The sequence below is a fragment of the Thalassophryne amazonica genome, chromosome 1, assembly GCF_902500255.1.
Source record: "Thalassophryne amazonica chromosome 1, fThaAma1.1, whole genome shotgun sequence".
Taxonomy (NCBI): Eukaryota; Metazoa; Chordata; class Actinopteri; order Batrachoidiformes; family Batrachoididae; genus Thalassophryne; species Thalassophryne amazonica.
In genome coordinates this window covers 5,345,469-5,372,994 of record NC_047103.1, presented here as the reverse complement: position 1 = coordinate 5,372,994, position 27,526 = coordinate 5,345,469, and the positions used below count along the sequence as shown (strand labels likewise).

Genomic DNA, 27,526 nt, shown 5'->3' with positions numbered 1-27,526 from the left:
ATTGACAGCCATCTTGTGTTTCTTCTATTTTCTAATAATTACACCAACAGTTGTTGTCTTCTCACCAAGCTGCTTGCCTGTTGTCCTGTAGTCCATCCCAGCCTTGTGTAGGTCTATAGTTTTGTCCCTGGTGTCCTTAGACAGCTCTTTGGTCTTGGCTATGGTGGACAGGTTGGAGTGTGATTGATTGAGTGTGTGAACAGGTGTCTTTTATACAGGTAACAAGTTCAAACAGGTGCAATTAATACAGGTAAAGAGTGCAGAATAAGAGGGCTTCTTAAAGAAAAACTAATTCTTGCTGGTTGGTAGGTGATCAAATACTTATTTCATGCAATACAATGCAAATTAATGTGATTTTCTGAATTTTTTTTGTTTTAGATTCTGTCTCTCAGAGTTGAAGTGTACCTACGATAAAACTTACAGACCTCGACATTCTTTGCAGGTGGGAAAACTCGGAAAATCAACAGTGGATCAAATACTTTTTTGCTTCACTGTATATTTGTACTCAGTCTCTCTTAGCAACCACTGGTTTGATACCAAGTCATTCCAGCGGAAACCAAGAATCCTTCAATACCAAAGACATCCAGTCATTGCCTTCAGTCACTGGTTAGTGTACAAGTCTCACAACAACACAATACACAATACAGCAAGACAGGCAGCACCAGGACCCTAAAGACTTGGTCCTTCATTTGCCTGCAAAGATATCTGCATCTCCAAGCACCTCTGTCCAGTGACCTCATGACTCCAAAAGCTCTTCCCAGGCGCTTCTCAATCTCAAAGAGTCCAGAGACATGTATGTCACTGCTGGCAACAGTGAATGTCTCTACAAGCTCAACAACTTCACCACATACAGATACACTTCTGATGGCCAAGACCAGTAAATTTTTAAAAGCCTGAATCTTCATCTTGATCCAAGACGATCTCAAACCCAGACACTCTGATTCCTCACTCAGCTTCTCAAGTGCTGCAATCAGAACATCCATCAATTCCACAAAGATCACAGCATCTTCTGTGATGTCTAGGTCAGTAAACCATTCCTCACCAACTAAAGTGCCAAAGTCACTGGTTTCCACAACCCGACCCAACACCCAGTTGTAAGGAATTACAATAGGCTAGTTTTTCACTGAAGTCAGACAATTCCCTAAAATCGTGCCACAAGAGAAATGCTTTTTGCATTCATGGGCATGTACGTAAAATTCAGTGTCATCAGCATAACCATGAAAAGTAATTAGAATAACAAGGAACCCAGAACAGAACTGTGTGGTACCCCACATTCCACTGCAGGGGATTTGGAAGTAATGTTATTATATGACACATTGTGATTGGCTGGATAAATGTGATGTCATCCATAAAATAACTCAATGCCTAAAAAGGTTTCAACTCCAATATGCAATGATCTATAGTGTCAAAAACACCCATTTCTATGCATTTCTATGATTCAAGACAGTTTTTTATTTTTTTTTAATCCAGTGGTATTTTTGCCGTTAATAATTCCAGAGAAAAACTGTCATCATTAATGTGCCGTTTCTCAATAAAGCGGTTCTATTGCAAAACTGACCTGTTGGTTCTGGTTCTTTCCAGGATCTGTTCTCATTTCTCAGGAGCTCGGATGTACAACCCCTGGCAAAAATTAAGGAATCACCGGCCTCAGAGGATGTTCATTCAGTTGTTTAATTTTGTAGAAAAAAAGCAGATCACAGACATGATACAAAACTAAAGGCATTTCAAATGGCAACTTTCTGGCTTTAAGAAACACTATAAGAAATCAAGAAAAAAAGATTGTGGCAGTCAGTAACGGTTACTTTTTCAGACCAAGCAGAGGAAAAAATATGGAATCACTCAATTCTGAGGAATAAATTATGGAATCACCCTGTAAATTTTCATCCCCAAAACTAACACCTGCATCAAATCAGATCTGCTCGTTAGTCTGCATCTAAAAAGGAGTGATCACACCTTGGAGAGCTGTTGCACCAAGTGGACTGACATGAATCATGGCTCCAACACAAGAGATGTCAATTGAAACAAAGGAGAGGATTATCAAACTCTTAAAAGAGGGTAAATCATCATGCAATGTTGCAAAGATGTTGGTTGTTCAGTCAGCTGTGTCTAAACTCTGGACCAAATACAAACAACATGGGAAGGTTGTTAAAGGCAAACATACTGGTAGACCAAGGAAGACATCAAAGCGTCAAGACAGAAAACTTAAAGTAATATGTCTCAAAAATCGAAAATGCACAACAAAACAAGTGAGGAACGAATGGGAGGAAACTGGAGTCAACGTCTGTGACCGAACTGTAAGAAACCGCCTAAAGGAAATGGGATTTACATACAGAAAAGCTAAACGAAAGCCATCATTAACACCTAAACAGAAAAAAAACAAGGTTACAATGGGCTAAGGAAAAGCAATCGTGGACTGTGGATGACTGGATGAAAGTCATATTCAGTGATGAATCTCAAATCTGCATTGGGCAAGGTGATGATGCTGGAACTTTCGTTTGGTGCCGTTCCAATGAGATTTAAAAGATGACTGCCTGAAGAGAACATGTAAATTTCCACAGTCATTGATGATATGGGGCTGCATGTCAGGTAAAGGCACGTGGGAGATGGCTGTCATTACATCATCAATACATGCACAAGTTTATGTTGATATTTTGGACAATTGAAAGGATGTTTGGGGATGATGAAATCATTTTTCAAGATGATGCATCTTGCCATAGAGCAAAACTGTGAAAACATTCCTTGCAAAAAGACACATAGGGTCAATGTCATGGCATAGGGTCGATGTCAACGAGCAGATCTGATTTGATACAGGTGTTAGTTTTGGGATGAAAATTTACAGGGTGATTCCATAATTTTTTCCTCGGAATTGAGTGATTCCATATTTTTTTCCTCTGCTTGGTCTAAAAAAGTAACCGTTACTGACTGCCACAATCTTTTTTCTTGATTTCTTATAGTGGTTCTTAAGCCAGAAAGTTGCCATTTGAATGACTTTAGTTTTGTGTCATGTCTGTGATCTGCTTTTTTCTACAAAATTAAACACTGAATGAACATCCTCCGAGGCCGTGATTCCATAATTTTGCCAGGGGTTGTAGCTAAAATAAAATTAGACCAGGAGCAGTCCAAAGCCATTTAAAATTTACAGACTTCCCATACATCTTTTTAAAGTGAACATTTGTTAATGGATTGAAATACAATAACTGAATTGCTTGACAAAAAAAGGATTTTTTTTTTTTACTTGAGTTGTTTGACTTTGTTCATAGCCAATTTCCTCTTGATGATGAGTCAAAGTTCAATTAAAGTGTAATTAAACACAAACTTGAAAACGCTATGTAATTAAATAACCACATTTATTTGAAATACAAATCATTTATTTCTATTTGGTCTAGCTTGCTTCTCTTTAACTTGACAGAACTGACCCAAAACCGGTTCTGTAAACCACACCTTGAAACTAGTTTCTCCTTTAGAGATCAAAACACAATCAACCCGTGTTGCACAAGTACAAGTGGAAGTACAAAAATACAAACCAAAATCAACAAAAACCTGGGATAAAAGGGAAAAGAACCAAAAAAAAAAAGTTAAAAAAAAAAAAAAAAAAAAATCACCCAATGATTCTTAAATTTCTTGACTTGATTTCACATGCAGACAGAATGAACTCAGGATATTTCAGTGTTTTTTTTCATGCATTTCAGGCCTGCACACATACAAAAAAGTTGGGACACCAAGGTATTTCCCACGCGTTATTTCCCATGTTGTCGTTCCTTCTCACCACACTAGACATTTTGGTGTTGAGGACACAAAGTGACGAAGCATTTCAGATTATTTGTGTCCCAATTTTCCTACAAAAGAGGTGCAACAGTATGGGGCGTCATTGTTGCATTTTTTCTTTCAGGATTCTCCACAGGTCAGCACTGCAGACAGTCCTAGTCCCGTACCCATACGCTGTTCTTCTGCAGCCATGCCTTTGTAATGTGTGCAGAATGTGGTTCTTTCTTCATTATCTTGTGGAGACATGCATGGCGCCCCTGGAAGACGTCCGTCTTGAAGGCAGCATATGTTGTTCTGAAGTAACCAGTGTACTTTTCCTGGTATTAATGCTGGAACATAGAGTGTAAATGACCTCTGGACAAAGGTCACTGACACAACCCCAGACCAGACAGACTCTGGCTTTTGAACTTAGGTCCTGATAACAGTCTGGATGGTCCTTTTCGTCTTGGCCTGGAGCATAAAGGCATCCGTTACTTACAAAAACAATCTGAATACTGATTTATTCTGACCACAATACACATTTTCACTATTTGATGGTCCAACCTGGAAGCCTTCAAGCACAGAAGAAGTCAACACCACTTCAGCACAAAGCTAACTAAGGGCTGAGTTGTATTTGTGACTGAAATTCCTCCAGATTCCTTGAATCACTTCATGATATTGTTTCACTTTAGAGGAAGAAATATGCACATCCTTTCCAGTCTTTCTTTGAGGTATATCTGTTTTAAGTCAAGCCAAGCAAGAGAGCATGTTCTGGTGCTGCGCTTCATTGCATCCATGACACCATGGAACCACCAGGGGTAGATCTGGGTAGATACTGCTGTTTGTACCAAATTATGATGACAATCACATGTTACACCACCTGTTTGAAAATAACATTATTATTTTTAACCTCATTATGAGCCCTAAAATGGCCCCATCACACCTTTTTTTAATGTTTTGCAGGCCTGAATATATACAGTGGACCGCGTGTGTGTGTGTTCGCTGTGCACAGCCACAATAATTAAGCAATCTTACTATGATGACTGGGGGCACCAAGGGGGAGGTCCCCCTTAGGTTGAAAGCACATGTACACACACACACACACACACACACACACACACACACACACACACACACACACACACACACACACACACACACACACACACACACACACACACACACACACACAGTCAGCCTTGTACTATTAGATCACAACCCGCTCACTGGAGCCCTTATTTTCACAGTTCACGTGGTACTCAGGCCAGGTAGCATCACACTCTACTTACAGTAGCAGCTGCACTTTACTTACAATTACAATGCGAAACAGGCTAGCGTACGCTGCGTAGGAGGTAAAGCGTGCATTTTTTCAATTAAAATGTACCTGCTGTGTGCGGCTGTCAGAGTGTTGCAGGGATCTGACCTGCTGTCAGCTTTCATCATCATTCACTTGAGTCTCATGAATGTCACAAATTGCTCTGTGAAAATTAATGACGACAACATACACACGATGCAACGCAACTTACTGCACCTTAACTAAAGTGACATCAATATACAATTGCATGGATAAAATTCTTCTCTTTTACCTGTGTGTACAATGGCTAACTCAGCTAGTGTATATACACATACATACATACATATATATATATGTATATTATATATATATATATATATATATATATATATATATATATATATATATATAAGTGACAGGGTTCCTTCATTTGTTTCCCCACATGTTGCACACTAATTTGTTGTGCCGGAGGTCATTATTATTCAGAGATATTTTGTGTGGTGGCAGAGGTATGATCTCTGTTGGGCATCCTTCTAATTGACGTAGTCAACAATAACCTGATCCTGTTGGCTTCATACAGTTTTTTGTACATGTGTATCCTGACAGCAGATCAATTAAACTAAATCTAGGTTTTAATCTCTAATTTTTCTAAGAAAAATTCACCCCGTAACCTCAGCGTGCAGGTCTGAGTGACAGGAAATACAGGTGAGCTGGTGTCAACAGAGGAGGGTTCGATGGCAGATTGACATTCCACTCATTCCACAGTCTGGATAATCCTGTACGCTGAGAAAGAAACTGCATTTACTTCCTGCACCATCTCCCAAATCTGTGATCATGTGTGTGTGTGTGTGTGTGTGTGTGCGTGCGCGCACATACGCTGTCAGGAGGAAACATTTCCACATTATCTCCAATGCAGTGTTGTTCTTCACATCTGCTGCTCAGCATCATTACTCCATGACCAATTGTATACTGCACTAATGTCCCTTTTGGGATTAATAAAATAATCTGAATCTGGATCTAATTTCTGAAGACCACTTGATGCTCAGACTGTTAGCAGAGGTCAAGATTTCACCAGGAGTGTTTGAACGTCAACCACAGGGCACTTTGGCTCTGCACCTTCAGTCATTTTCTACACCCTCTTACTCCAAACAAGGGTCATGGGGCTGGAGCCTATGCCAGCATTCACAGGGCATGAAGTGGGGTCTACCCTGGGACAGGGTGCCAGTCTATTGCAGGGCCACATATACACAGACAAACACAATCACATTCTCACTTATGGCAATTTAAAGTTTGGAAGTCAGGGAAAGTTGGAGCCCCAGGGGGTGAGGGTGGGTGGGGCAGCGACGTAAACAACATGCAAACTCCTCACAGAAAGGGCAAGTAGGGAAGCAACCCCATGACATTCTTAGGTAGGAGCACTAACCACTCACCCACCACACCGCCCAGCAATGTACAGCTTCTGCAAAATTCAAGATGTTTGACAGTTTTGCGGTTTTTATTTCATTTTATTTTATATATTTATTTATTGTTTTTTTGGGGGGGGGGGGGGGGGTGCTTTTCAGCCTTTATTTTTGCCAGAGAAAGCCAGTGAGAGAGAGACAGGAACAGGAAATACAGAGAGATACAGCAAGTTCTAGGGATGTTACTCAATAATATGCATGGCCAGCTTTAACTAAAACACTGATCTTAATAAAAAGTATATTTATATAATACTTTTCCATCTGATGCAGACAGTGATGCACCACATTCACTCACACACAGACGTCAGCGTGCAGCCCTGCAAGGTGCTCAGCTGCAGCCTGCAAACACCTTGAGGTTTAAGGACTTCACTCAGTGGCATTTTGATAGGTTTGTGTGATTTGGGAATTGAACCAATTCAACCTAAGTCTTCCTCCCACATGTAAAGACGTACAGATTAGGTGAATTGGAAACTTTAGAATTGTCCAGGTCTCCTTTGCAAAAGAGGTCTCGATCTTAAAGGAACTAACCAGGTTAAATAAAATAAAATGATTACTCATTTTCTTCATTCATCAGCTCCTCAAAGTACGACATCCACATTCTCACCATACTCTTCTTGCTTGGCAGCAATCCTCTACGATCTGAACCTGCTGCACACCTCTCCAGCTTGTGCCTGCTGCCCTATTCTCCTTCATTAATGTTAAACTTCACATAAAACTTCCTCTTTCCTCACCACCTCACACTCTTCATCTTACCACACTGCTGCTTGTCGACTTTCTTCATTTCTCTGACTGTCTGAGGTTTTTCCCCCACGAAATTCTTCCTCCTTGCACTTTCCTGCGGTGGTGTTATTTCAGAGAATATAATTTCAAAACTCTGAACCAATTTCGAAATATTTGAAACAGCCAGTTTTGAAACACGTTGCTATGGTGATGCAAGTGCACAACCTAGTGTTGACAATCGGTACTGAAGCTAAAAGAAACGATTTGCAGTTCGATGAAACTCAATCGCTTTACAAATGTTTCAGAAAGCAGCTGTAAACCTCGGCGTGGTGAAAACTGGGGCGTTTTTTGCGTGTTTGTAACGGTTTCTACCTGTTTAAATATAGTGAATTAGTGAAAAAAAAAGAATGCAGGCGAAGACACGAGCAGAGGTCTCGCGAGAACTGCTTCTGTCCGTCGCGGATAATGGCTGGAACTTGCGGATATTAGAAGGTACTTTTTTTTGCTTTTTATACATTCGTTTTAAATGTCGCGTTTATATGATTAATGTCTAATATTTGTGGACGTGTTTATGCGCCCTTGTTGGTGAAGTAAGTCTTTTAAAAAACATGTGCCAACTTGCGTGATCGGCGCCGGTACAAAGCGTCAATCCTTCGAAATAAGAGCACAGTGTTTTCCGCCTTTTTTAGCTGGAAGCGGCTAGCTTTAGCCTCATCAACCGGCCACTCCGGCACACCGGAGAACCGAACCGCTTCTAGCGGTTTTTGCTCGGTTGCTGTGGTCTTTATGAAGGCGTTGCAGTACGGTAAAATATTCGTCAGCAGACGCTGTACAATCGCTGTAGAACAACGCTGTTAGCATTAGCTCGGGCGTTGGGCCTGTTGTGTTAGCGGGCGGAGCTTTTATTTTCCAAAACTGCTTCTTCTCACGTATCACACGGTGTTGATCATTATAGATGATCGATTAACAGCCCGCCGTCATCTTTCATTAATCACTTGATTATTAACTGTTCTGTTCAACAGCGTAATCCGTTAAAGAGGACAGCTGACTAAGATAATTTAATTGGTTTATCCATTAACCATACGCTTTGCATAAAAAGTTGTGACTATATAATTTATTTATTTATTATTTAAGAGCTTGATCTGTAAACTCTGTCAATATTTTTAAAATGCCCATTTCATTTTTCTGGAGATTATTGTGACTTTCAGATTATTTATTTTGTCAGATGTTCAAAAGTTATATATTTGAGTTAAATATTAATGTAATTATTCATGTATTGTATAATACATTATAATTTAATATTGAAAAACTAGAACTAATTGAAATTTTATTTATTTATTTTTCCACTCTTTATTCTCTTCATAGCAGCCCTCACTTCTTCCTTACTAATCCCTTGCACTTCCTGATTTACTCAGCACATCATCCAGCTCTTTCTCTCTCTCATTTTCTTCATCAGCTTCTCAAAATATTCCCTCCACCTTCTCAACACACTCTCCTTGCTTGTCAGCACATTACCATCTGCATCTTTTACCACCATAACCTGCTGCACATCCTTTCCAGCTCTGGCCCTTTGTCCGGCCAATCGGTACCAGTACTCTTCTCCTTCCTTACTACTCATCTTCTTGGTACAGCTTGCTGAATGCCTTTTCCTTGTCTTTTGCCACTTCTCTTTTTTTGCCTTACACCGCATGTCCTTGTAGTCCTGTCTACTTTCTTCATCTTTCCGACTATCTCGACTAGCCCAATTCTTTTTCGCTAACCTCTTTCTCCTTATGCTTTCCTGGATGTCTTTGTTCCACCACCAAGTCTCCTTGTCTTCCTTCTGTCCAGATGTCACACCCAGTACCTTCCTAGCTGTCTCTCTCACCACATGTGCATAACCTTTCCAGTTGTCCAAAATTCCTTCCCCTCCATCCAGTGCTTCTTTCACCTCACCAGAATTTCACACAACAGTTTTCCTCCTTCAGCTTCACCATCTGATTCTTTGTTGAACTCACTCTCTTCTTCTTCTTCATCACCTCTGAAGTCATCCTACAAACCACCATCCTGTGCTGTCTAGTTGCACTCTCTCCTGCCACCACCTTACAGTCTCTAATTTCTTTTAGCTTGGATCTCCTACACAGAATGTAGTCCACCTCAAGGTTCTCACCAGCATTATAACAGCGTAACGGTCCGTTACACTGTTACAATAAAAAATTACACTGCAGTTGGGATGTTACATTGTTTTTGAGGGTGTGTAACGGGATAATAATCATTTCTCTGTTGATTGTGGAGCCGCTGGTTCTGATGTAGAAGCAGCGCATCCACAATTTATCATCAGCCTGTACCAAAGCCATTTCTGCTGATTAAAGTCTCTAAACGGGACTCTTTTTCTGTGAGAATTGTTCCCGCCTTCACACGGACCGTTTTTATTCATTCGTCATTAACGTGCCTTTTTTTGGGGGCAGTCAACGATGCGGCTCTCTGCCATGGACTGGAATCTTAATATCTCCACTTCTCTGCTTTCTAAACTAAAGTTAGTGTCCCTCATGAAAATAATAATAATAATAATGATAATATCCTCTGCTCTGTGTATGTGGTGGATTTGCTGCAGCTCTCTGCCAAGGTGGAAAGATGTATCATTCCACAGTCAATAACTTCAAAGTGAATCGCCGTTTTAAATCAAATGACACCTCTTTCCAAACGCTGTAAAACAGACAAACTACAACTGACCAAAACTGCCCCCAAAATGAGACGTCCTCCGTTCCGTCGGGGAGAACTTTTTAACTTTTTTTTTTAACTTCAAGATTAATTTCTGATTACTCTATATTTTGAAGTAAAAAAAAAAAAAAAACACAGACACACAAAAAAAACAAAAAACAAATTAGGCCCTTTATAAGCCCATAAAGCAAAAGCTTCAGCTGGGTCGAAGCCTAAGCAGTCCCCGAACCCCCGGGTTCTTAAGGTGATTTTTTTCATCCTATTTACGCTGACAAAAATCCTGCTGAGAACCCTGCACCTGTGTGCACCTACTTCCACTCTATGTCACCCTGTGCTCCTCCCTTTTATAAGTAGGTGTTCACCACAGCCATTTCCATCCTTTTTGCAAAATCAACTACTGTCTGTCCTCCCACATTCTATCCTTGATACCATATCTACCGTATTTTCCGCACCATAAGGCGCACCTAAAAGCCTTAAATTTTCACAAAAAATCATCCGTGCGCCCTATAATCCGGTGCGCCTTATGTGCGCACTGAATTCCAAAATCTGTAAAAAACGACCGACGTCTTTTGACCGTTGGAATATCGGACCATTCCCGCTGACACAGGGGCGTAATACGTAAAGTACGCACGCTGGCAGCGATAAACCAATTGGAGAACATTACGTAATATGTAAAGTACGTACGCTGGTAGCGTAGAGTATGGACGCTGCAGAGATAAACCAATCAGAGAAGAGTCCGTGAGTCTGTGGTACGTACACTTACCTCCGCCACTCCTCCGGTAGTTATACTACAGGTATCCTGCAAAACATTTGTTTGTCTAAGGACCCCCGAAAATGGCGCCAGCGAAGAGACATGCTTACGAGGCACAATTCAACTGCAGGCTATCAGTTACGCGGTTGTTCATGGGAATAGAGCAGCTGCGAGAGAATTCAAGATAAATGAATCGATGGTACGTAAGTGGAGGAAACAAGAAAATGAACTGCGCCAAGTTAAAAAGACCAACGGAGTTTCCGCGGAAACAAAGCGAGGTGGCCACAGTTGGAAGACCAACTCGAGCAATGGGTCATCGAACAAAGAACAGCCGGGAGAAGCGTCTCTACAGTCACCATTCGGCTGAAGGCAAAAATGATAGCACAAGACATGAGCATCAAAAACTTTGACGGAGGTCCGTCTTGGTGCTTTCGTTTTATGAAAAGGCGCCAGCTCTCTATCCGCGCGAGGACTACCGTGGTGCAGCAACTCCCAGCGGATTACAAAGAAAAGCTGGCCATCTTTCGCACCTACTGCAGACACAAGATTACAGAAAAAAAGATCCAGCCCAACCACATCACCAACGTGGACAAGGTCCCGCTCACTTTTGACATCCCCATGAACTATACTGTGGAGAAGAAGGGGACCAGCACGGTATCCATATGCACCACAGGCCATGAGAAGTCGGCTTTCACTGTTGTTCTTGGTTGCCATGGTAATGGAGAGAAACTACAACTATGGTAATTTTTAAGAGGAAGACGCTGCCAAAAGAAATGTTTCCAGCCGGAGTCGTCGTTAAGGCCAATCAAAAGGGCTGGATGGACGAGGAGAAAATGAGTGAGTGGCTGAGAGACGTGTATGTAAAGAGACCGGATGTTTTTTTCCACGCATCACCGTCCCTGCTGATCTGCGACTCCATGCGCACCCATCTCACCGCTACTGTAAAAAACCACATCACGAAAACTAATTCGGAGCTTGCTATCATTCCGGGAGGACTAACCAAAGAACTCCAACCACTGGACATTGGTGTAAACAGAGCATTCAAAGTGAAGTTGCGAGCGGCTTGGGAGCGATGGATGACAGACGGCGAACACACCTTCACTAAGACGGGGAGGCAGCGCTGGGCGAGTTACGCCACCATATGTGAATGGATTGTGGATGCCTGGGCTCAGGTTTCTGCTTTAACTGTTGTCCGAGCTTTCGCGAAAGCCGGCATCATTGCTGAACAGCCACCTGGCAATGAGACTGACTCCGACGATGATGAGAGGGAAGATGAGCAGGAACCTGGCGTGTTTGATGGCGAAATTGCCCAGCTGTTCAATTCAGATACAGAAGATGAGGACTTAGATGGATGGGTGACAGAACCATAATAAAAAATAATGTGAGTACCATATTGTTAAATACCGGTAGTTCAAAGATGTTAAAAAGTTCAAATAAACTCACTGTTTTGCTTCCGTGACAATAGTACATACTAGAATAAAGTTCAAATAAACTCACTGTTTTGCTTCCGTGACATTTTTTTTGTAGACTGTATGTTTTAGCGTGTGCCTTTTGTAAGGGTTAAGTACCCGCTAATTGAGGTTGCGCCTTATAGTCCGATGCGCCTTTTATAAGGGTTAAGTACCCGCTAATTGAGGGTGCGCCTTATAATCCGGTGCGCCTTATGGTGCAGAAAATATGGTACCCATTACTTCCTCAGCACCTCTGTTCCCTTCAACATGCCCATTGAAGTCCGTTCCTATCGCCACTCTTTCATGCTTGGGCACACTCTCCACCACCTCATCTAACTCACTCCAGAACTCTTCTTTCTCCTGAATCTCACAACCTACCTGTGGGGCATATGCACTGATGATATTCATCATCACCACTTCAATTTACAACTTCACACTCATCACCCTGTCAGACACTCACTTAACCTCCAACACACTTTTAACATACTCTTCCTTTAAAATGACCCCAACACCATTTCTCTTCCTGTCCTCACCATGGTACAACAACTTGAACCCACCGCCGATGCTCCTGCTATTACTTCCCTTCCACTTGGTCTCTTACACACACAATATGTCTACCTTTCTCCTCTCCGTCATGTCAGCCAGATTTGCATTTAAATGATTACCAGCATAGTTGACATTTTTTGGTGGTGGTGGTGTTGTTGTTGATGTTGAGTAATTGATTAGTCAGTTGTTTCTGTATATTGATTTCTCTGCGGTCAGCATTACAAGTGTAGGATTGAAGCACTCAGGCTTTAAAATTTCCATAATGAACTCTGTAAAAAAACACTACTGTGTATTCAGCTCTGGACCTTTGTGTGATGATGGATAAAGGTGAGGACCAGCGAGGACCCATTTGAGGACCATTTTGGCATCTTTTGACATGCACAATAAGGGTTCTTGCCATTGCAGTTGAACATAGCAGATCCCTTTGCTGGGATTTGGGCCCCTATGCAGTGATTTATCCAGCATGGGGTGACTTTTCTGTTTTGTTTTTGTTTGTTTTGTTCTTTTTTTAAAGGAACTGTTGCATGTTATTTAACTTCCCAGTTAGCAACACAAAGTGACCCTTAAAATGCAGGAAATAGTGTTTCAAAGTGTTCTAAATTTCCTACAGTACTCACGCCTACAACTCTCGTCGCATGGCTATGCCCCGCTAAGTTCCCCCCATGCTGTGAAAAAGTCCTGGTGACAACCCTGACAATGACCACAGCAAATAAAGACAGACAGGCCTATAAAGTTGTGTGTGGAGCCTTGTTGCTAAGCATGAGGTCCTGGTGGCCACTAGAGGTCACTGTTGTTTTCTGAAATATTCTTGTTTGTTTTCTAGCTTTTACATTGGAATCTTCACAAGGTGAGTAATATGAAACCAACCATATCATTTCCACCCAGAGGAAAATTAAATCTTACAGATGAAGTGCCGTTGATTGTTTTTCGTCCAGTGCAACATGGCAGCAGCGACGGCTCATGTCACCAATCACAGTAAGCTGCTGTTGCAGCGCTTACATGAGCAGCGGGAAATGGACTTCTTGTGTGACATAACTGTCGTGGTGAGAGATGTGGAGTTCAGAGCCCATCGAATGTTTTGGCTGCATTCAGCAATTACTTCTCTGCCCAAGCTGACGACGGTAAGAGCGTAATAACCCTGGACCCCGAGAAGGTCAGCCGCTACGCGCTGGAGAAGCTGTTGGAGTTTATCTACACAGGACGCATGAACCTCAGCAGGTAAAGATGTGACTAAAGAACTTCATAATGTTTGAACTGATCAGTCTGACTCTTATGGTTGTAGGTGCTTACGTTTTTGTGCATCAGTGCTGTGGGTGCAATGGCATTTGTGTCAGGAATAGCATTTGGTGTAAAACATGTGCCAAATCAACATGCAGATCTATAATAGACTACATGGGCTATAACTTGTTTGTGGGTCATCATGTGGATTAGTAGTTACCATTCTTCATTAGTGGTTAGTTTCTTCACAGCAAGAATTTCTGTGGCTCGATTCCCGCACTGTCCAGTAACTTTCTGGGTGGAGTTTGCACAGTTTCCTCCCACCAGCAAACAGAAGAAGACAAAAAATATTTCAGGTTAATTTCACTGCTCTTTACCGCTACAGTGTCTCTAGACCTTAGTGTTCACAAATGACCAGATTCTTTTCAACTGCTTTGTTGTTTGAATGAGAGGAACACAATGCTACTAGGGAGCTGTTCAGTGTGCTAAAATTTGTCTCATTTGAATCCAATCCACTCCCATTATGTGAATGTTGGCGGTAGCTCTGAGACAGAGAGAGCGATTGAGGGAGACGGTGGGAAAAGGAGTGAGTGCCGCTGAAATAACTTGTAATAATGCATCGTTTCCTCCATCCTGACACAAATAGCTGCTGCTTCTGAATGTGGTTTGTTGGCCCACAGAGTAGTGATGTGTGTGTCAACTGTAACCTGTGGGCAGCCATGGGTAGACCTGCAGGTCAGCTTGGTCAAAAACATGCTTGTGCTGCTTGTGCAGTTGGTGCAGGCCAAAAAAATGACAAAGCTTAGATCACATTAACTAAGTAATAATTGACATACATTACAGGCTTTAAACGGCTAAGATGTGATTACGTCTGTCTTTTCTCCCCCTCTTTGTTTCACACATACGTGCCAGAGGGTGCGCTCTGCACTGCTTGATATTGTCTGCATGAAAGATTGTCACCTACATCTCACAAATCTCTCTGCACCAAATCATAATTATGGATTATAAATTGTAATACACTTGCATTCTGGTAGCAATCTGTTTTGACTTAAAAAAAAAAAAAGTAGTCTTAAGGTGTCAGACTTAAAGGTTTTGTGTGTCTGTTTGGGGACATCCTGTTAACTCATGTCGATGTTTGTGTATCCAGTACCAGACAGGCTGCTGTACGTCGAGCAGCTACATTCTTGGGAATGGCTGAGGCAGTGAAGTATCTGGAGGAATGTTACCAGTGCTCTGACGTGGGTGAAGCATTGCAGCCTGAGGTGGAGAAAGAAGCTGGAGTGGGAGGAGACAGTCCAGGCTCTGCTGGCAGCCCCACTTCTCCAGTCCCCCTGTCCATCTCTGTCACCGGGCAGGAGGATGGGAATGTTAGCAGGGACGAGGAGAGTGGGGGAAATGTGTGTGTGGAAGAGGCAGATGGAAGTGATGGAGACTACACTCCCAAAACTATAAAGACTGTTGGGACAGGACTGATTAGGAAGAGAGGAAGACCCCCAAAAAGTCTGAGCAGTGCTCAGGCAGGTCAGAGCAACTTATGTGAAGAAAAATCTGGGGGTAAGAAAAGAGGCAGACCCCCCAGGACTCCAAAGGATGTCAGTGTGGAGCAGGTATCCCCGGAGGGCTCATCCGAGGATGCAGCTAAACCTCTGGGCAGGAAGCGCGGCAGACCCGCAAAGACTCCTCAGACTGGGAGCGTTGAGCATATGTTGGAGCCCAGCTTATCTGATGAAACTCCAAAACCTCAGGGCAAGAGGAGAGGCCGGCCTCCTAAGACCCCAAAGAGTTTGAACACCGAGGAGGCGGAGCCGTGCAGCTCAACTGATGGTGCAACTAAAACTCAGGAGGACAACAGCAACCAGAGAGACGGGTGTGAAAATGAAGGCATGAATGTGGACGATTCAGACGCAAGCGTGAAGGAGACTGGTGACACTTCGGCAGATTGGAGCCCTTCGCAGGAAGAGTCTCCAGCGAAGAGAGGGCGGCTGAGCAGCGACGACAGCGGGAGGGGGCGAAGCCGCGGCGGGGAGCGAGGCAGAGGACGACGCAGGCGGAGAATGAGGCACGATGGAGAAGACAGCAGCGGAACAGGGGCAGATGACTATGAAGAGGAAGAAGAGGGTGAGATTGGAGCAGATTCAGAAACATGCGATGAGCCGCGGTCGTGCGGGGACTGCCACAAACAGTTCAAAGATCTGAGCAGCCTGCGGCGGCACGGGAAGATCCACGAGGGGGTGAAACCATTCACCTGCATCTTCTGCTCCAAAACCTTCAGACAAGCAACTCAGCTGAAGACACACCTGCGAATCCACACAGGTGAGGGACTGTGAATCTGCATCACACACTGTCTATGCTAACAGTGTCTACGCTAACAGTTACATTGTCTGGTAACTTCAAAGCTGATTGTCCAAAAATAACCAGTGTAAATAAAGTTTAAATTAAGCTGAGTCTGAAGAACACTTCTCTGACTGAAGGCCTGCTTGTCCAAAAAATGTCTTTGAAATTATTTGTTGTGTATCTACACAAGTGATCACATGACTTCCACCCACATTCTTGGTGGGGGTTAAAACATCTGTTGACTTCATCATGGTAATAATTAACAGATTTAATGTTATAACATGTAATAACCACAAGAGATCGCTCATTAACTAATCAGTTGTAAACAGTATCATAGATCAGCACCCAGATCCACCTTGCTCACTGTTTCTATATTTCTCATGTACTTTTTGCAGGAGAGAAACCATTTAGTTGCTCAGACTGCGAGAAGTGTTTTGCTCAGAAGTGCCAGTTGGTCGCTCACCGTCGAATGTACCACGGGGAGGAGAAACCGTACAAATGTGATCGCTGTGGCTACAAATTTGCCACCTCGTCCAACTACAAAATACACGTCAGGTACATCAAGATACACTTAATTTATAAGTATTCAGTGGATTGATTGTCTTTTAGCAGTAATCACTATGATTACTGGCTGAAGCATTTTTATAGTTGATTTATTCTTCAACATTTAGCAAGAAGAAAATGGCTTTTTTTGGTCATGATGATTGATGATGCACATGATGATTTTTGCTGCTTTTTCGGAGGTCACTAAAATTAACATTAAATCGGTGTGTAACTTTGCAAAAACAATGTCGGACTCTGTAGTTTTCTCTGGGCCCCTCCCCAGTCAGACCGGGAGTGACATGTTTAGCCGCATGTTCTCCTTGAATTGCTGGCTGTCTGAGTGGTGTCCAAAAAATGAGGTGGGCTTCATAGATAATTGGCAAAGCTTCTGGGGAAAACCTGGTCTTGTTAGGAGAGACGGCATCCATCCCACTTTGGATGGAGCAGCTCTCATTTCTAGAAATCTGGCCAATTTTCTTAAATCCTCCAAACTGTGACTATCCAGGGTTGGGACCAGGAAGCAGAGTTGTAGTCTTACACACCTCTCTGCAGCTTCTCTCCCCCTGCCATCCCCTCATTACCCCATCCCCGTAGAGACGGTGCCTGCTCCCAGACTACCAATAACCAGCAAAAATCTATTTAAGCATAAAAATTCAAAAAGAAAAAATAATATAGCACCTTCAACTGCACCACAGACTAAAACAGTTAAATGTGGTCTATTAAACATTAGGTCTCTCTCTTCTAAGTCCCTGTTGGTTAATGATATAATAATTGATCAACATATTGATTTATTCTGCCTTACAGAAACCTGGTTACAGCAGGATGAATATGTTAGTTTAAATGAGTCAACACCCCCGAGTCACACTAACTGTCAGAATGCTCGTAGCACGGGCCGGGGCGGAGGATTAGCAGCAATCTTCCATTCCAGCTTATTAATTAATCAAAAACCCAGACAGAGCTTTAATTCATTTGAAAGCTTGACTCTTAGTCTTGTCCATCCAAATTGGAAGTCCCAAAAACCAGTTTTATTTGTTATTATCTATCGTCCACCTGGTCGTTACTATGAGTTTCTCTGTGAATTTTCAGACCTTTTGTCTGACTTAGTGCTTAGCTCAGATAAGATAATTATAGTGGGCGATTTTAACATCCACACAGATGCTGAGAATGACAGCCTCAACACTGCATTTAATCTATTATTAGACTCTATTGGCTTTGCTCAAAAAGTAAATGAGTCCACCCACCACTTTAATCATATCTTAGATCTTGTTCTGACTTATGGTATGGAAATAGAAGACTTAACAGTATTCCCTGAAAACTCCCTTCTGTCTGATCATTTCTTAATAACATTTACATTTACTCTGATGGACTACCCAGCAGTGGGGAATAAGTTTCATTACACTAGAAGTCTTTCAGAAAGCACTGTAACTAGGTTTAATGATATGATTCCTTCTTTATGTTCTCTAATGCCATATACCAACACAGTGCAGAGTAGCTACCTAAACTCTGTGAGTTAGAGTATCTCGTCAATAGTTTTACATCCTCATTGAAGACAACTTTGGATGCTGTAGCTCCTCTAAAAAAGAGAGCTTTAAATCAGAAGTGCCTGACTCCGTGGTATAACTCACAAACTCGTAGCTTAAAGCAGATAACCCGTAAGTTGGAGAGGAAATGGCGTCTCACTAATTTAGAAGATCTTCACTTAGCCTGGAAAAAAGAGTCTGTTGCTCTATAAAAAAGCCCTCCGTAAAGCTAGGACATCTTTCTACTCATCACTAATTGAAGAAAATAAGAACAACCCCAGGTTTCTTTTCAGCACTGTAGCCAGGCTGACAAAGAGTCAGAGCTCTATTGAGCTGAGTATTCCATTAACTTTAACTAGTAATGACTTCATGACTTTCTTTGCTAACAAAATTTTAACTATTAGAGAAAAAATTACTCATAACCATCCCAAAGACGTATCGTTATCTTTGGCTGCTTTCAGTGATGCCGGTATTTGGTTAGACTCTTTCTCTCCGATTGTTCTGTCTGAGTTATTTTCATTAGTTACTTCATCCAAACCATCAACATGTTTATTAGACCCCATTCCTACCAGGCTGCTCAAGGAAGCCCTACCATTATTTAATGCTTCGATCTTAAATATGATCAATCTATCTTTGTTAGTTGGCTATGTACCACAGGCTTTTAAGGTGGCAGTAATTAAACCATTACTTAAAAAGCCATCACTTGACCCAGCTATCTTAGCTAATTATAGGCCAATCTCCAACCTTCCTTTTCTCTCAAAAATTCAATGGTCTATTTGAAGAGTTTCAGTCAGGTTTTAGAATTCATCATAGTACAGAAACAGCATTAGTGAAGGTTACAAATGATCTTTGGTCTATTTGAAGAGTTTCAGTCAGGTTTTAGAATTCATCATAGTACAGAAACAGCATTAGTGAAGGTTACAAATGATCTTCTTATGGCCTCGGACAGTGGACTCATCTCTGTGCTTGTTCTGTTAGACCTCAGTGCTGCTTTTGATACTGTTGACCATAAAATTTTATTACAGAGATTAGAGCATGCCATAGGTATTAAAGGCACTGCGCTGCGGTGGTTTGAATCATATTTGTCTAATAGATTACAATTTGTTCATGTAAATGGGGAATCTTCTTCACAGACTAAAGTTAATTATGGAGTTCCACAAGGTTCTGTGCTAGGACCAATTTTATTCACTTTATACATGCTTCCCTTAGGCAGTATTATTAGACGGTATTTCATTGTTACGCAGATGATACCCAGCTTTATCTATCCATGAAGCCAGAGGACACACACCAATTAGCTAAACTGCAGGATTGTCTTACAGACATAAAGACATGGATGACCTCTAATTTCCTGCTTTTAAACTCAGATAAAACTGAAGTTATTGTACTTGGCCCCACAAATCTTAGAAACATGGTGTCTAACCAGATCCTTACTGTGGATGGCATTACCCTGACCTCTAGTAATACTGTGAGAAATCTTGGAGTCATTTTTGATCAGGATATGTCATTCAAAGCGCATATTAAACAAATATGTAGGACTGCTTTTTTGCATTTACGCAATATCTCTAAAATCAGAAAGGTCCTGTCTCAGAGTGATGCTGAAAAACTAATTCATGCATTTATTTCCTCTAGGCTGGACTATTGTAATTCATTATTATCAGGTTGTCCTAAAAGTTCCCTAAAAAGCCTTCAGTTAATTCAAAATGCTGCAGCTAGAGTACTGACGGGGACTAGAAGGAGAGAGCATATCTCACCCATATTGGCCTCTCTTCATTGGCTTCCTGTTAATTCTAGAATAGAATTTAAAATTCTTCTTCTTACTTATAAGGTTTTGAATAATCAGGTCCCATCTTATCTTAGGGACCTCGTAGTACCATATCACCCCAATAGAGCGCTTCGCTCTCAGACTGCAGGCTTACTTGTAGTTCCTAGGGTTTGTAAGAGTAGAATGGGAGGCAGAGCCTTCAGCTTTCAGGCTCCTTTCCTGTGGAACCAGCTCCCAATTCAGATCAGGGAGACAGACACCCTCTCTACTTTTAAGATTAGGCTTAAAACTTTCCTTTTTGCTAAAGCTTATAGTTAGGGCTGGATCAGGTGACCCTGAACCATCCCTTAGTTATGCTGCTATAGACGTAGACTGCTGGGGGGTTCCCATGATGCACTGTTTCTTTCTCTTTTTGCTCTGTATGCACCCCTCTGCATTTAATCATTAGTGATCGATCTCTGCTCCCCTCCACAGCATGTCTTTTTCCTGGTTCTCTCCCTCAGCCCCAACCAGTCCCAGCAGAAGACTGCCCCTCCCTGAGCCTGGTTCTGCTGGAGGTTTCTTCCTGTTAAAAGGGAGTTTTTCCTTCCCACTGTAGCCAAGTGCTTGCTCACAGGGGGTCGTTTTGACCGTTGGGGTTTTACATAATTATTGTATGGCCTTGCCTTACAATATAAAGCGCCTTGGGGCAACTGTTTGTTGTGATTTGGCCCTATATAAAAAAAATTGATTGATTGATTGATTTTCTTTTATAATTTGAAACAATAGTTTTGACTGATTTTACACTGTTCTAAACCAATTAGTAAAACCTCTTTCACTGCTTTTAATGTGGTGAATGTTGCTATAGGGATCATGACTTTAATTTGTTATAACTCTAAAGAAACATTTTGAAGTGCTGTTATACGTCAACTTTATTTTGACCTTTTATGTGGTTATAAGAAAATGTATTTATTTTATCATTTCTTGATGTGAAATGCATAATTGTACAATGACATGATTCAACAATGGTAATAATCGGTGGTTGGTTGTGGTGCTATAATTCTTATATAATCAGCAATGCAGATCTGAGGTTCAGTTCAAAACTAAAGATTTAAAAAGTAATCTATAACATTAAAGTTACTGAATAAAACAACACCCAGAACATATAATAAAATGCTTTTTATGAGGAAATATTTTTTTAGCTAACCAGTGGAATAATAGACAAATTGGAAAATAATGATTAGATTATGCAAAAAGCAATTGATAAATTAATCAGTATCAACAATAATTGCTAGTTGCAGCCCTAATTGTATTGTGTTGTTTATTTGTAAAGACACATTGAGGGACTGTGAGTGTGTGTGTGTTCCTTTGTGTACTTCAGACTGCATAGCGGGGAAAAGCCATACGTTTGCGATATCTGTGGTCAGGCGTTCGCTCAGTCCAGCACGCTGACTTATCACAAGCGACGACACACAGGGGAAAAGCCGTACCAGTGTGACCTCTGTGGCATGTCATTCTCCGTCTCCTCCTCACTCATCGCACATGCGCGAAAGCACACAGGTGGGTTTGTCACAAAAACTGGTTTGGAATCTGTGGTCAGATTCTTCTGTTCTTAAGATCACTATCAGTTTAGTTGCTTCATGTCTCTTAAGATGGCATGACATTTTAATTTTTGGCAGTGAAGTACGAGGTACCCAGGGTTCTGTCTTGGATCCACTAGTTCTTTCTTCCTCCCCTCCCTGTTTTTTTTTTTTTTTTTTTCCACGGCTCCTCTGGGCTGGATTATCTAAAATAAGATAATCCTTTAATAGTCCTACAACGAGGAAATTTACAAATTTACAATGTTACAGCAGCACAGGGACAGTCACAGAACAACAGTGCAAGTATGCAAAAATAAGGTAGAAGAAAAATAATTACCAAAATACGGAAGTCAAGTTCTCTGTGGAACAACAATATACGCAGTAGAATAGATTACACTATAAATAATGTTTTATAATATTGTACATGAGTGTACAAGTAGTATTGCACAGAATGTGTAATATTATAGCAAATGGATCAGAAATTAATATAATGATATTAATGATTTGAGTGGTCTATTGGGAACAGTGCTGGCTGTGGAGTCTGACAGCAGCAGGAAGGAAGGACCTTCACACATGTTGGGTGGAGCAGCCTGTCGCTGAAGGAGCTTTCTAATGCAGTCAGGGTGTCACTCATGGGGTGGGAGCTCTTCACAGAGCGGGGATGACAGCTTAGCCATCCTCCTCCTTTCTCCCACCTCCTGCACTGAGTCCGGGGGACTTCCCAGGACAGAGCTGGCTTTCCAAATCACTTTGTCAAGTCTCCTCCTCTCAGAACTTGTGATACTGCTGCTACAGTAGACCACTCCGTAGAAAATGGCTGCTGCCACCACAGAGTCAAAGAAGGTCCTCAAGAGCGCCCCCTGCACTCCAAAGGGCCTGAGTCGCCTCAGCAGGTAGAGTCTGCTCTGGCCCTTCTTACGTCTGCAGTAATGACTTTAGTTTTTACTGTTACGCTGACAGTACAGCTCTACATTCCTATAGTGTGCGCACAGTCTTTGCCAGTGTGTAGGTTTGCTTGGCCTCAGTTAAAAGCAAAACAAAAACTTGGTGTTGTTTAGTTTCCTACTTTTTAAGCCAGAAAAGTCTTGAAGTTGTACAGGTATTGATATTGGTACAGGTATTGGTATTGATGGCACAGAACTGGATGGCTTTCTTATTCCCCATAGAGATGAAGTTGAGACTCTTTGCTTGACCTTTGATCACACCTCCTCATTCAGATTTCATATTTGAGAGGTGACCCGGAGCACTTTTTTAGATTTGCATAATATTACAAAGATTCTGCCTCGGCCGTCTGTAGCTGACATGGAGACAATGGATCATGTGATCATGGGTTAAATTACTTCAGCGTTCTGTCTTCTGGTCTGCTTGAGACCAGTACCAGGAATCTTCACCAGCTGGTTTAGAATGCAGCTGTTAGAGTACGAACTTGAACCAGGATGTTGGATCAGGACCTGTTGTTGTCCTCACTGCACTGGGTTCCTGTTCATGTTCGATGCTGATTTTTAAGATTGTTTTTAAATTGCAGAATCCTGAGCAGCACTGCACCCTCTTAACGCTCAGAACTTGTGGAGCTGTATGTACCCGTCCGTGCTCTAAGTTCCCACACCGCAGGTTTACTCCATGTTCCAAAGCTGATGAACAAAAGTCAGGAGTGTTTTTGAGCTTTCTTTTAAGGTGTTCCTTTCCTCTGGTACAATCTTGTTTTATTTTTTTGCAATTTCCTGTAACTCTGACCAGCTTTATGTTTTGTGTTTTTAAACCTTGTTTTTAATGGGGTTTTTTTCCCAAAAGTATTCATAAATAGATAAAATTGAATCCCTTCCTGTAATTTATGGATTCTGGTGTTTCAGGTGAGACTCCATACAAATGTCCAAAGCCACAATGTGAGGCCAGTTATGTGACATCTTCCGAGTTGAAAAAACACATGCGGAGACTCCATCCAGGTGAGTCCAGGCTTGTCTAAAGGAGCTGCTTCTGGCTAACTTGAACCTAGATTTCAAAGTCTTTCTGTGTTCCACTGTTGTGAAGCTGTGACTGAAGAAACAGAGGAAAAAAAAATCTCTATAATCACAGCCACTGAAATTTGTAACTCCTTCAGAGTTGTCATGTGTCTTTGTGGCTTCCCTCACTCAGATTTTGTTGACAGGCTGCTTTAGATAGAAAAGTTTGTCTTGGTGTCCAAATACTTGTGGACCTAACCGTGTGTATGCACTGTGCCTGGTTGCTTTTAAATGGTGAATGTTGTTTGGTCCTGCGATGTAATTGGGCGTGACGGGTGCATTTGTTTTTGTGCAGAGGGGCAGCTCCAGCGTGCAGTGTCTGCTGTGCGGCAACAGGTTCAGCAGCGTGAAGAACATGATCAAACACCAGGAGAAGGCGCACGCCGATGAAATGCGGCAGCATAAAGAAAGAGCGAGAGCCGGTGAGTTCAGCGCGGTCACAGTCTCCCCTTGCTTTCTCCAACGCCAGGTTCTAATTAGCTGTTGTGTCTGCAGTTGTCCTGCTGGCGTCCAGCCATCCCGTGGCGTTCGTCCAGAGCAAACTCACCCAGGACAAAGTTTTAGTCGCCGTGCCTGAAGGTGGCGAACCACCCAACCCGGATCCGGCCACCCCAAACCCAAAAGTCATGACAGCTGATGCCGGCACCGCCGCCTCCATGTCGCCGGTGAGCTCCCGACATCCAGGACTTCAAGGTGGAGCCCCTTCATACTTCCATTTCCAGCTCCGACCAGGTGACCTTCGAAGCTGATCAGGAGCAGACCATCAACTCGGACACGCTCCACGCCCTGGTGGAGCAGCTGCGGCCGCCGGCCTCCCCGGCGCAGAGCCTGGAGCAGATCGTCATCATCAGGACAGTGGACAGCCCCGAACACAACCCTCCTCAGCAGTGAGGCCAGACCAGACAACCCCCCGGGAACATGTTACACTTTTAAAGAGTTCAAGCCACAGTTGTCATTTGTTTGAATCCAGGGTCAACATTCCGTGGTCTGTGTCAGAACGTCTCTTCTGATCTCTGCACCAAACGACTTGGCCAGAAGAAAGCGAGCTCAGTACAGCAAATTTGAATAAAATTTCAAATGGTGTGTTCATGGAGGTTTGTAAAACCAAAATACGTTCACTTTCAACATATATTCACAGTCTGACCGCTGCCTCGTTTGTGATTGGTCAGGTGTCACTGCATTTCAAACACAATTCTGTTGTCACTTATAATTTTTGGTGAACTTTGCTGTGTTTTTGAGGAAATGTGCTAACAAACCAAAATCAGGATGCATGTAGAGATGGGACGTACTCAGCAGAACATTGTTTTCAGAGATCTATGAATTTAATTGATCACATACCCAAATGGTTAATTAATAAAACTATGATTGGCCTCAGAGCAGTCCGACATGTTTTCTTACTGGCAAACCGTGAAACCAGGATGTTGCACCAGTTTTTCCTGAGACACTGTGTTGAGTGTTTGTGGTCCACCATTAGAGTCATCAAAACTTATTTTTTCATAGCTACACTCCAACACAACATCTGTTATTGTTCCATAATTAACATGAATGGGGCGAGACTGTATGTATGAACTTTGGTATAATTAATGACCTCTCACAACAACACTAAGCTTCAGTCAGCTGTCGGGATGTTCATTTGTTTGTTTCTTTTATTCTCCAGTAAACTGAGCTCGGGGCTCTGGGTCGGTACTGAAAAAATGTTTATCATCTTAATCTTCATCTCGTTCTTTAATCAATTTATGTTGCACAACTAATCAAATCCCATGTTCAGGTACTTTATTATTTCAAACTTCTGTTTGTCTCTAGCACTCAGATGAACGTCAGTGAAGGTTGTTTATCATGTTTTTGTTTCTAATCCAAATGAGTCTGCAAAATTGAACTGATTTGGGCTGATGTGAGAACGAGACTGTTTTCACGGCTGTACGTCAGCATGGCTTTTGGCTTATTCAGAGTAAGGAATTGTGGGTAATTAGTGGGTTTCTGTGTGTCGTCACTGCTGTGTGCGCTTCAAACACAATAAAATAACAGACAACAGGAATTTAATGCTTATGTCTGAAGCTCCCTGCGGGAGTTTATATCATGGCCATCGTTATATTCTGGAGGGAGCGCGATGACAAGAAATCATTGAAGTTGTCGGGGTTTTGTTCACGCTGCAGGTCTTACGTTTTAGCACATACGAACTTAACAGTATAAACGTACGACATCAGCGTCGTCTGTTAGAAACCTGCACGCTGTTCTCAGCTGGCTCTTCATGAGAAAAGTTCAGCCTGCTCAGATTGTGAAGCCACAAGTTCTGGTGTAATTTCCAGAATATTTGTCTTGCTTAAACTCGATAGGAATCAGACTGAGATTATTCAGTTCAACAAAACAAAAAATGTTCAGGCAATTCTTCAATTTGCTGCAGTTAAATGTATTGTCTTTTTTTTTTTTAATTTCATGAAAATATGTTAAAACACAAGATGAGATATTTTTTAATCACTTCTGAGCAACCTTTTGCATTTCAATTAAGTTTTTTTTTTTTTTTCTCTTAAGATTTATAAAAGTACCCTATAATTAAGAGCTGATTGATATTTGGATCTTGCTGAATTATTTTTCTTCGACAGATATTAGTGTCTGTTCTTTTGATGGGGGGGGGGGGGCCCTGTTCTCTCAGGAAAGCTCATAAAGGAGAGTTGAATCATTTGATCGTTGATACATTTTTCTTTGTTTTAGGTGCATTTGAGGTAGAAACATTGCAGATAAAAAAAAAAATCAGGATGAACCTCCTGAAGAAAAAAAAGACTGGCTGCACACAATTTTAGATTTGATCAGTCCTGGTTTTCTCACTCAAACCAGGACTTTGTACTGTTTTTGGACCAGGCACTTGGTTGGCTTATGAGCCTTCAGGATGGACTTCAGATTATTGTATTTGGATGGAATCAGATGTGAGGTTTTGAATCAAAGACAGTTCAAATGTCTGCAATTCAGATCAACTGGGAATCTTAAACCGGTCAAGTCTGCAGACTGTTGGTAGTTTAATGTAACCAGACCTGGTGTAGATTGTTTCAGCTGTAGTTAGTTTTATTTATCACATATTTCAGTCTGTGGTTTATTGTAGACAGCTGTGTTCTTGAAAATTGGATTTAGTCCATTTGAAGACCCTCGTCATGTTTCACTTATGTCGACTTTGTTCCTACTTTGTTTTAGTTTTAGCGATAAATAGCAGCATGTACAGAAGCTGTGTTTAAAAAAAAATGTGTAAAAGTTTAACCTGCTTACAAATAAAACTAAAGACAAAAACAAGATCAGTGGAATGATTTTATTTGCTATTATTGTTAATGGATTAATATTGCAAAGTGGAGAATTTAATGACTCAATTAAATAGACATGCTTTTTTTGACAAAAATATTTAGTTATCTCAATTTTAAAACTATTATTCATATATTATGAATAGTAATGGCTGTTGTACTTTCTTAAAATTGTCCTTTTAGGAGTGGAAATTAAGGTTATGGGGCCCTAAACCTGTTTTGATTTGAAGTGTAATCTCGGGGGGAAAATACACTGACTCCACAGAGAATCACACAACATCAGAAAATAAAAATGATCCTGACACAAATAAATAACATAATGGAAGCTTAAGATGAAGAAAGGCAATCTGGTATTATACAATAACATCCATCCATCCATCCATTTTCTTCCGCTTTATCCGGAGTCGGGTCGCGGGGGAAGCAGCTCAAGCAAAGCAGCCCAGACCTCCCGATCACACACAACCTCCCCAGCTCCTCTGAGGGAACCCCAAGGCGTTCCCAAGCCAGCCGAGAGATGTAGTCCCTCCAGCGTGTCCTGGGTCTTCCCCGGACCTCCTCCCAGTGGACGTGCCCGGAACACCTCTCCAGCGAGGCGTCCAGGGGGCATCCGGAAAAAGATGCCCGAGCCACCTCAACTGAC

The 27,526-nt window shown here is 41.9% G+C and overlaps 1 protein-coding gene across 1 annotated transcript; it reads left to right on the top strand.

Annotated features, from left to right (window-relative positions):
- Positions 1-7,662: 7,662 nt before the first annotated feature.
- On the top strand, positions 7,663-25,300 carry mynn (myoneurin). Its single transcript, XM_034187797.1, is given in 10 exon segments — positions 7,663-7,710; positions 13,490-13,513; positions 13,602-13,734; positions 13,737-13,884; positions 15,032-16,197; positions 16,614-16,773; positions 21,404-21,582; positions 23,453-23,545; positions 23,898-24,024; positions 24,098-25,300. Coding segments are annotated over 7 exon segments (1,968 nt in total). The 5' UTR covers positions 7,663-7,710; positions 13,490-13,513; positions 13,602-13,607; the 3' UTR covers positions 23,993-24,024; positions 24,098-25,300.
- Positions 25,301-27,526: the final 2,226 nt, after the last annotated feature.